This window comes from Heterodontus francisci, chromosome 46 (genome assembly GCF_036365525.1).
Source record: "Heterodontus francisci isolate sHetFra1 chromosome 46, sHetFra1.hap1, whole genome shotgun sequence".
Lineage (NCBI taxonomy): Eukaryota > Metazoa > Chordata > Chondrichthyes > Heterodontiformes > Heterodontidae > Heterodontus > Heterodontus francisci.
The window spans coordinates 10,426,646-10,437,046 of record NC_090416.1 but is presented as its reverse complement, the minus strand read 5'-3'; the positions used below and the strand labels follow the sequence as shown (position 1 = coordinate 10,437,046).

The 10,401-nt window shown below is 56.0% G+C and overlaps 1 protein-coding gene across 1 annotated transcript in view; it reads right to left on the bottom strand.

Moving 5' to 3' along the window:
* The window catches only part of lamtor2 (late endosomal/lysosomal adaptor, MAPK and MTOR activator 2), a 7,711-nt gene extending 5,037 nt beyond the window's left edge, over positions 1 to 2,674 (bottom strand). Inside the window, exon 1 of the mRNA XM_068022700.1 lies at positions 2,601 to 2,674. Within this exon, the coding sequence (XP_067878801.1) occupies positions 2,601 to 2,674 (74 nt within the window). The remainder of the gene's footprint in view (positions 1 to 2,600) is intronic.
* Between the last annotated feature and the right edge of the window lie 7,727 nt (positions 2,675 to 10,401).

The window sequence follows — 10,401 nt, the reverse complement described above, 5'->3', positions numbered from 1 at the left end:
TAGAGAGAGGGGAGAGAGAGGAAAGAGAGAGAGGGGAGAGAGAGGAAAGAGAGAGAGGGGAGAGAGAGGGAAAGAGAGAGAGGGGAGAGAGAGGAAAGAGAGAGAGGGAAGAGAGAGAGGAAAGAGAGAGAGGGAAGAGAGAGAGGAAAGAGAGAGAGGGAAGAGAGAGAGGAAAGAGAGAGAGGGAAGAGAGAGAGAGGAGAGAAGAGAGAGAGGGGAGAGAGAGGAAAGAGAGAGAGGGGAGAGAGAGGAAAGAGAGAGAGGGGAGAGAGAGGAAAGAGAGAGAGGGGGAGAGAGGAGGAAAGAGAGAGAGGGGAGAGAGAGGAAAGAGAGAGAGGGGAGAGAGAGGAAAGAGAGAGAGGGGAGAGAGAGGAAAGAGAGAGAGGGGAGAGAGAGGAAAGAGAGAGAGGGGAGAGAGAGGAAAGAGAGAGAGGGGAGAGAGAGGAAGAGAGAGAGGGGAGAGAGAGGAAAGAGAGAGAGGGGAGAGAGAGGAAAGAGAGAGAGGGGAGAGAGAGGAAAAGAGAGAGAGGGGAGAGAGAGGAAAGAGAGAGAGGGGAGAGAGAGAGAAAGAGAGAGAGGGGAGAGAGAGGAAAGAGAGAGAGGGGAGAGAGAGGAAAGAGAGAGAGGGGAGAGAGAGGAAAGAGAGAGAGGGGAGAGAGAGGAAAGAGAGAGAGGGGAGAGAGAGGAAAGAGAGAGAGGGGAGAGAGAGGAAAGAGAGAGAGGGGAGAGAGAGGAAAGAGAGAGAGGGGAGAGAGAGGAAAGAGAGAGAGGGGAGAGAGAGGAAAGAGAGAGAGGGGAGAGAGAGGAAAGAGAGAGAGGGGAGAGAGAGGAAAGAGAGAGAGGGGAGAGAGAGGAAAGAGAGAGAGGGGAGAGAGAGGAAAGAGAGAGAGGGGAGAGAGAGGAAAGAGAGAGAGGGGAGAGAGAGGAAAAGAGAGAGAGGGGAGAGAGAGGAAAGAGAGAGAGGGGAGAGAGAGGAAAGAGAGAGAGGGGAGAGAGAGGAAAGAGAGAGAGGGGAGAGAGAGGAAAGAGAAGAGAGGGGAGAGAGAGGAAAGAGAGAGAGGGGAGAGAGAGGAAAGGGAGAGAGGGGGAGAGAGAGGAAAGGGAGAGAGGGGAGAGAGAGGAAAGGGAGAGAGGGGAGAGAGAGGAAAGGGGAGAGAGGGGAGAGAGAGGAAAGGGGAGAGAGGGGAGAGAGAGGAAAGGGAGAGAGGGGGAGAGAGAGGAAAGGGAGAGAGGGGGAGAGAGAGGAAAGGGAGAGAGGGGAGAGAGAGGAAAGGGAGAGAGGGGAGAGAGAGGAAAGGGAGAGAGGGGAGAGAGAGGAAAGGGAGGGGGGAGAGAGGAAAGGGAGGGGGGAGAGAGGAAAGGGAGGGGGGAGAGAGGAAAGGGAGGGGGGGAGAGAGGAAAGGGAGGGGGGAGAGAGGAAAGGGAGGGGGGAGAGAGGAAAGGGAGGGGGGGAGAGAGGAAAGGGAGGGGGGAGAGAGGAAAGGGAGGGGAGAGAGAGGAAAGGGAGGGGAGGAGAGAGAGGAAAGGGAGGGGAGAGAGAGGAAAGGGAGGGGAGAGAGAGGAAAGGGAGGGGAGAGAGAGGAAAGGGAGGGGAGAGAGAGGAAAGGGAGGGGAGAGAGAGGAAAGGGAGGGGAGAGAGAGGAAAGGGAGGGGAGAGAGAGGAAAGGGAGGGGAGAGAGAGGAAAGGGAGGGGAGAGAGAGGAAAGGGAGGGGAGAGAGAGGAAAGGGAGGGGAGAGAGAGGAAAGGGAGGGAGAGAGGAGGAAAGGGAGGGGAGGAGGAAAGGGAGGGGAGGAAAGGGAGGGGAGGAGGAAGGGAGGGAGGAAAGGGAGGGGAGGAAAGGGAGGGAGGAAAGGGAGGGGGAAAGGGAGAGGGGAAAGGGAGAGGGGAAAGGGAGAGGGAAGGGAGAGGGGAAAGGGAGAGGGGAAAGGGAGAGGGAAAGGGAGAGGGGAAAGGGAGAGGGGAAAGGGAGGGGAAGGGAGGGGAAAGGGAGAGGGGAAAGGGAGGGGAAAGGGAGAGGGGAAAGGGAGGGGGAAAGGGAGGGGGAAAGGGAGGGGAAAGGAGGGGAAAGGCAGAGGGAAAGGCAGAGGGAAAGGCAGAGGGAAAGGCAGAGGGAAAGGCAGAGGGAAAGGCAGAGGGAAAGGCAGAGGGAGGGAGGTGGGGGGGCAGAGGGAGGGAGGTGGGGGGGCAGAGGGGACAGAGAGAGCGAGAGACAGAGAGAGAGACACACAGAGACATCGATAAATGAAGGATACAAACTAGTTTTATATTGTAAAAAATTTCATTGAACACAATGAGGGGGTGCGGCTGCAACAGAGTGTAGTAATGGCGTGTCTGAAGTGTCGCCCCTGTCTTTTGTATTGGGCCCAGACTTCATTTTTCCCACAGAAAGCTTCTCAACAGGAAGTAAAAACACATGAATGACTTCTTCTAGATTATCTTACCAGAATGATAGACGGGCAGCTTGTCCTAAATACGCTCAGAGCCAAAGTATCAAAGCCACTCTCACCAGAGATTTACAGTACTTCATATCCAGCTGTGGGTGCTGTGCACCTGAGGGGAGAGGATAGGGCAGGTGGGGGAGTGTGTGTCTGGGGCCTACCCAACAGCCTTGAGGCCTGGTTTGTGCTGCTTGTCGCAGCACATTCCATGATATTCTACATTGCCAGGCCACATGAGTTTAGAGAGAGGGGTAGAGTTTTGGGTTCAAAGCATTCTTGGGAAAGTTGGAATGTTGAGGGATTTTAGTGCTCATCAAAAGGGATTTCAGGCATCAAACACTCCCAGGACAGGTACAGCACAGGGTTAGATACAGAGTAAAGCTCCCTCTACACTGTCCCCCCATCAAACACTCCCAGGACAGGTACAGCACGGGGGTTAGAAAAAAAAAAAAAAAAAAAAAAAAAAAAACGGGGGTTAGATACAGAGTAAAGCTCCCTCTACACTGTCCCCATCAAAACACTCCCAGGACAGGTACAGCACGCTGGTTAGAAACAGAGTAAAGCTCCCTCTACACTGTCCCCCCATCAAACACTCCCAGGACAGGTACAGCACGGGGTTAGATACAGAGTAAAGCTCCCTCTACACTGTCCCCCATCAAACACTCCCAAGGACCAGGAGAGCACAGGGTTGGCTGGGCCGTCGGGGGGTTCCGTCCTCCCCGATTGCCTGCCCCTCTTCCGCGGTTTACGTTCGCGACCGGGTGGTCCCTGGAGAAGGAGCACGCGGTGTCCGCCAGTACGCTTGAGGCCTTCCGCGACCGGTGGGCACCGCAGGGACTGGAGTGCATCGTCGACGCCGAGAATGGCATTTTAATTTGAGTTTTTTTGTTTTTTTTATCTGTCTTTTAATAAAGTTATTTTTAAAATATGTATATAAAAGAGGGCCTGAGGAATAAAGGCCCCCCTCGATATAAAAATATATAAAAGGGGCCTGGGGTATAAAGGCCACCTTATATTTAAAAAAAAAAACAGGGTTGGCTGCTGGCCTAATTGGGACCACATGACTGCTGGGTCCACGAGTCTCAGCGGACTGCTAGTTGTGGACTGAAAGTTGGAGGCTGTGAAACTGCCGCAGGGAGAGAGAGAGACAGAGACTGAGAGGAAGATTTTTCCACTTATTCTGTCAACAAGGAAAAGGAACAGGAAAACAAAGGAACTCAAAGCTCTTCTGCGAGTTTGGTTTAACATTGCAGTCTTTTTGTATTTGATTGTTGGGGGGGGGGGGAAGAGGAAGGAAGAACACCCAGGGAGGGGGCTGCCTGTTCCAGTAGGTGGCTCCTGTGTTGTTACCATCGAATTGGGAGCTCCCTCCATCCCAACCGCTTGGCTTAGGATAGCGGGAGCTGCCCCGGGTGAACAGAGTTTATTGTTGTTTGATAATATCTGGAAGAGTGCGCGCCTGTAGCTTTCAGCTGTCCTAGGTGAAGGACATCAAACCCCCCCTCCAACTGGAAGACCAGCAATAAGACTGCTCTGCTATATAATTTTTGCAGCTGTAAGACTATTGCCTCCTGACCTTCCTCTCCTCCAGCCTCTTTGCCTTGGATTCCTTACACTATCAAGTAGTTATTATATCTGATAATTGCTTTTCCCCCCCTCTCAACACACAGTGGGTGTAACTCTTCTGCCCCATGGCTTCTCAGTCCCTCTCCAACGGCGGGGCCTCCCTATGCTGCAGCAGCAGCTGCTGCGGCCCCTCCTGTTGCCACGCCATCCTTCAAGCTTTTGACAACAAAGAATGGGGTGAATATGACAATTGAGGTGTGCGTAAAAGGCAATGGCTGAGGTTGTTGGCCCCTCGGCCATTGTTTGCCAAGCCTCAAAAATGTACTGGAAGACGGCGTTTTTTCCTGCAGACCGAGCGGGCGGTGTCACTGGCCCTGAGTAATGGGCTCACAGCGGGTGGCACTTTCCTGCCAGTGGACCCTCTGGGGGGGGGTCACGGCGCAGCAAGTAATGCTATCCAACGTCCCGCCCTTCATTCCTGATGAGCTCCACCTCCCCCACCAAACCATCTGGGGGAGGCAAGGGCGGGGATCACCCCAGTCCCTCCTCGGCCTTCAGGAAAACAACCTCCAGCATGTGTACTCCTTCCACCGCCAGCTTTTTTTATGCAGCTGGCGTGGGAGGAGGTTACAGAAGGCCAGTGTGATGTGGAGTTTCCAGGGGGCGGCCCTACCGCGTCTTCTGGACCTCAGACAGGGCGTGGTGCCATGCCTGTAAGGGGATGGGGCCACGTTCGGAAGAGCTGTCCCAGCCTCCGGGCCACCAATTCCACCTCGGCGGCCCAGGGTGGTGCCGCTGCACTTCTCCTTGCTCCCCCGACACTTGCAACAACTGCCGCTCAGGCGGTTTCCGGAGGGACCGTGGTTTTTCACGGCCTCCGGTGGGGAGGGGGAAGACCCGTCCGGGTGCAAGGAAGGTGCGGCACAAAGCAAAAACACCCAAAGGAGCGCTCCCTGGATATGGAAAAAAAAGTCCTGAGCACGAGCTCGGCCCTAGGGCTGATCCAGGGGAGCCCACCGGCCCCGTGGCTGAGCTCGGGCCCAGGGCACCTGGGCGAGGAGTGAGAAGCAGAGGCCTCTACTGATATGGAGGTCTCTGAGCCTCCGCGGCCCTCCCGCAATGTGGAGGAGACGCCCCTCCTCTAAAGAGGATCTTAAGTTGTAGGGGCCCATCTCCTGGCGCGGGTCCTTGGGCTCCCCCTGCCACCAGCACCATAAGGGCCTGAAGCCCTGGGCAGGAAACCCTCTGTCCCCTCGGGATGGAGAGGGGGAAGAGTTTTCCCTGTAGCTCTGAGAACTCCCGAGGAAGAGGGTCCGCCCATGGTGGGGGAGCCTGTGGACCCAATGGGAGAAATCATTCCTTTGGTCAATGGGTCGGGTGTCCTGGGTGGGGGGGAGACCTGTGAGGGTCAACCCTCCCAAAAACCTGATTGCTGCCGCCCAGGATGTACCCGACCCTGAGGCCAATTTGCATAATTCCCCGTCTGCTGGGTGTATGGACGCTGTCGGGGCGGGAGTTGGCCTCCTCTCTCTGCCTCCGGTCCCCAGCTCTGGCTGGATTTTCCGGAGTCGGGAAACTACCATCTCCCCTGGGCTGCTCATTGGCCTGGGGACGGAGCTGGAGGAGTTCTGGCACCCATAGGCTCTAGCCCAATAGTTGAACCCAGAGAGGGACTCCTCCGCCATCGATACTGGTGGTGGGATCGTTACGGAGGTGGGACCAGCTGGCGCGGCTGGGGACGTCCGCCCCACAGTGTGTGATGGGCGTGTCGGCCACTGGCGATGATGACCCGGAGGAGGATGGGGACACAATGTGGGGCACAGAAGATGACCTTGACTCCAACGCCTTCACATGGAGGTCTGGAGGAGGGGGGGTCACGAATCGACCACCTCTACATTTCGCAGGCGTACGTCCTCCCACGTCTCGGCGGCCTCCATGCGGCTGGTGCCGTGCTCGGACCACCGCCTGGCGTGGGCGGTTTTCACTCCGCTCCGCACGCGGGCGGGGGTCCGCGTACTGGCACTTTAACAACCGGCTGCTGGAGGACGTGCGATTTCGGGACTCGTTCTGTCGATTCTGGGGCCGACTGGAGAAGGAAGCAGGGGGGCTTCCCCTCCTTGAGGCTATGGTGGGATGTGGGCAAGACTCACATCCGCGTCGTCTGTCAGGAGTACGCGAAGGGGTCGACCAAGAGGCGGGAAGCCGAGACTGGGCGCCGAGGGAGGGAGGTGCTCAACTTGGAGTCCCGCCTCGGTCCATGCCGTCGTGGGACCCGGCCCTGTGGCAGGCGTACAAAGAGAAGAAGGGCGCGCTAAGGGACCTGCAGCTCATAGGGTTCCCGAGGCGCGTACGTGAGGTCGCGGATCCAGATCCAGGAAGATTTGGACCGCGCCTCACCCTTCTTCTACTCGCTGGAAAAATGGCTGGGGGTCCGTAAGCAGCTCAAACTGCTGGCCGACGACGGATTCCTCCATCACGGATCCGGAGGGAATAGGGACTCCTGGTCCGTACTTATTACAGTGCGTTGTTTCTCTCCGGATCCGTCCAGCGAGGATGCGCGCAGAGTTTTTTGTTGCAGTTCTGCCGCAGGTCAGCCCGGAAGGCGCCGAAGGATTGGAGGCTCCGCTCACGTTGGCGGAGCTGACTGGCGCCCTCCACCAGCTCTCAAGGGGCAAATCCCCAGGGCTGGACGGGTTTGACCGTGGAGTTCCTCAGGGCGTTCTGGGACGTCCTGGGGACACGATTACGCGCGGGTCCCTGGGGGAAATCCTGGCGACCGGGGTGCAGGGTGGTCATCATCCTGCTGCCGAAGAGGGGCGATCTCCGCTTGCTTAAGAACTGGCATCCAGATCTTTGCCCGGGCTATGTCTACCCGACTGGGCTCCGTGCTGGCCCACATGATCCACCCCGACCAGTCCTACACGGTCCCCGGGCCGGTCCATCCAGGACAACATCCTCCTGGTCCGGGACCTGATCCATCTTTCCCAGAGGACTGGTCAGTCGGTCGCCTTTCTCTCCCTCGATCAGGAGAAGGCGTTCGACAGGGTGGATCACGAATACCTTTTTCGGGACTCTGCGCACATTCGGACTCGGGCCGCATTTTGTGGCCCAGGTCCGACTTTTATATGCCGCCGCAGAGTGTCTAGTCAAAGTTAACGGGTCCTTGACGGCGCCCCTTCGCTTTGGGAGAGGAGTGCGTCAGGGATGCCCCATCTCCGGCCAATTGTAGACCATCTGCGTGGAGCCCTTCCTGTGCCTGCTTCTCAGGAGGTTGACGGGATTGGCTCTGTGTGAGCCGGCCATGCGGGTCGTCCTCTCGGCTTATGCCGACGACGTGCTCCTCGCGGTCACAGATCCGGTTGACTTGCGGAGGATGCACGAATGCCAGCAGACCTTTTCTGCCGTGTCCTCCGCAAGGATCAACTGGGGGAAATGTTCCGGACTCCTGATTGGTCCAGTGGAGGGTGGACTCCCCTCCGGAGGAGTTTAACACCTTTTGCGTGGAGCACAACGCACCTCCTCTATCTGGGAGTCCACCTTAGCCCCGCTGAGGAAGCCTGGCCGGCAAACTGGCAGGAGTTGGAGGAGAAAAGTCACCGCTCGGCTGGGGCACTGGACAGGGACTGCTCCGAGTGCTTTCCTACAGGGGGCCGAGCGTTGGTCATAAACCAACTGGTGGGCCTCCATGCTGTGGTACCGGTTGGTCACTTTGGCCCCGCCCCCTGCATTTTGCCACAAAGATCCAGAAGAAACTCGTCGATTTCTTCTGGGTCAAGAGGAAAACACTGGGTCTCTGCCGCGGTCCTGAGTCTCCCGATCGTGGAGGGCGGTCCAGTCGCTGGTGTGCGTCCGCACCCAGGCTGCGACTCTCCGCCTTCGGACCCTGCAGAGATACTTGTACGTCGAGCGTCCTCCCAGATGGTGTGCGCTGGCGACGTATTTTTTTCCGCCAGTGTCACTGCCTTCAAGACGACACGCAGCTCCCGGTGGAGGTCCGTTAGCCGCGCCTCTGAGGGAGTTGCCTGACTTTTTACCGGGATCTTTTCCGAGTCTGGAACATGGTCGCCTCCAGTCCAGGGCGCTCCCCCGCCGGCGGAGGGGAGCGCCTCGGCTGTCCGGGCATCCGACTCCGGGGATGGGACCGATGGGTGGAGGAGTAGCCGAAATCCCCGTGACGCCCCTCACTGTGGGTGACGCGAAGGAGCAATGCGGTGGTCCGCCAATACCACGGCCGGTGGGCACTGCAGGGGCTGGAGTGCATCGTTGATGCACACAATACTACTTTAATTTGAGTTTTTGCTTTATTTTTGTTTTTAATAAAGTGATTTATCAAAAATAGAGACATAAAGGGGGCCGGTGGAATAAGGGCACCCTTGGCAAAACGAAAAAATGGCCTGGGGTAAAAAGGCCACAAAAACAAAAAAACGGGTTAGATGCAGAGTGTCCCCAAAACACTCCTTGTTCATTAATAAAAAAATGCAACCGGAGCCAAGTCGGAAGGTGGTGGGATTCGAGCCCCCCACTCCAGAGACTTGCGCCCTTAATCGACGCCGACACTCCCAGTGCCAGTACTGAGGTAGTGCTGCACTGTCGGAGGGGCTGTTGAATTGAAGCCCCGTCTGTCATCTTGGACAGAGGTAAGTGAGCCCACGGCCACGATTAGAAGCAGGGCAGGGGAGTCATGTTCTGGTGCATCGGCCAACATTCCTCCCTCGAGCACTCTCACGAAATTGGTTTCTGTCAACAGTGACTGCACTTGGAAAGCACTCGACTGGCCGCCAAGCACGGCGGGACGTCCCGCGAATGCAAATGCCACTTCTATCCGAGTGGCGGACGAGCCCCCACCCTGGTCCCCCTCCCGCATCGGTTAATCAGAAGGGGAAACCCTTTCATTGCTCGTTCTACAAAAGGTGAAATGATTAAAAGGGTGACTGCATACGTCAAAAATAAAACCCCCGCCGTACATCACCCCCCTCGCACGCCGCACCACGAGAGTTGGCGGCAAGAATACCAATCGTTCCGACGAAGCAACTGAACGCCAAAAGCCACCTCGTGCACGTCTAGCATGGCGAGTACATAAAAACCAACCCCCTCCCCCTCCCCCCCCCCACCCCCCGATAAACTCTGTACCCTCCGCAATGCTAAATTCACACCCAAAATGGCAGAGGATGGAGTTCCAAATCTTAGCATCATGGAAAGCAGGTCAAGGAACCCAAAGGACTCGGTCCTTGTTGGGAGGGGGGCCCATGTTTGGCTCAATAGTTTAATGTTAACTAATTGTTAATGGGGACATTGGAAATGTTTCCAAGAGTGGGGGAAATGGGTTGAATTGGATGGCTTTCTGAAAGAGCTGGCACGGCAACAATGGGTTGAATGGCTTCCTTCGGTGCTGTCGGTCCGCATCTAGACCACCAGCACAATCTTTGTGAGGAAAACCGTTATATTCCGTGCACACCCGTTAACGGGACCTGTCAGTACCATTTACGACCCCGCCATAACTCGTCCATTCAGCACCACTTCTTCTTAAAAAAAAAATGTGCACAATGCGATTCCAATCAAGATCCCATCTTGAGAATGGAAGAGGGAAGTTGGGAGAAAAGAGGAATGTTGCAAATGCCAACCACCTTTTCTCTTTTCAACTTGCAAGTAGATTCAGTGACCTGCTAGCCTTGGTGTTCACCTCATCCCTACTTTCGGCTCGCCAAGGGGGCATTTCTCAGGTCAAAGTTCAAAAGGCAACTTTAGACCAGTTGAAAGGTCACCCGAACAAGTCACTCAAAATCATCGACCAGTAAAACACTCTTGGCCCCTCAGCAGCATTAACATTTTCCAATTCCACTCAATCCTACCGAGGGATTAATCCTTAACTGTGAAGGGTCTCGGCAACAGAGATCGAGAGAGAAAATGAGGGAGGGAGTGTCATAGAGTCACAGAGAGTCATAGACTTGAAAGAGGAACATAAAGAGGGGAAGAGAGAGAAAGGAAAGGAGGGACAGAGAGAGGAGGGAGAAAATGAGGGAGGGAGGGAGAGAGCAAAAGGGAGGGAAGGAGAGAGACAAAGGGAGAGAAAGGGAGGGAAGGAGAGAGACAAAGGGACAGCGCAGGGGGGGGAAAAGAGACAGACAGAGGGAGAGAGAGAGAGAGAGAGAGAAAAAAGAGAAAGCGCAAAAGGGAGGGAGAGAGAAGATAGCATGAGCGAAAGAGAGTGCGCAAACGAGCGGGAGGGAAGGAGAGAGACAGAAAGGGAGGGGGAGAGGGAAACAGAAAGAGGGGAAGGAGGGAGAGAGAAAGGAGGGAATTGAGGGAGAGAGAGAGAGAGACAGAGCGCGAGAGAGAAAAAAAGAAAAAGACCAAACAATAAGCAAAGAGAGAAGAAAAAGAAACATTTGACCATGA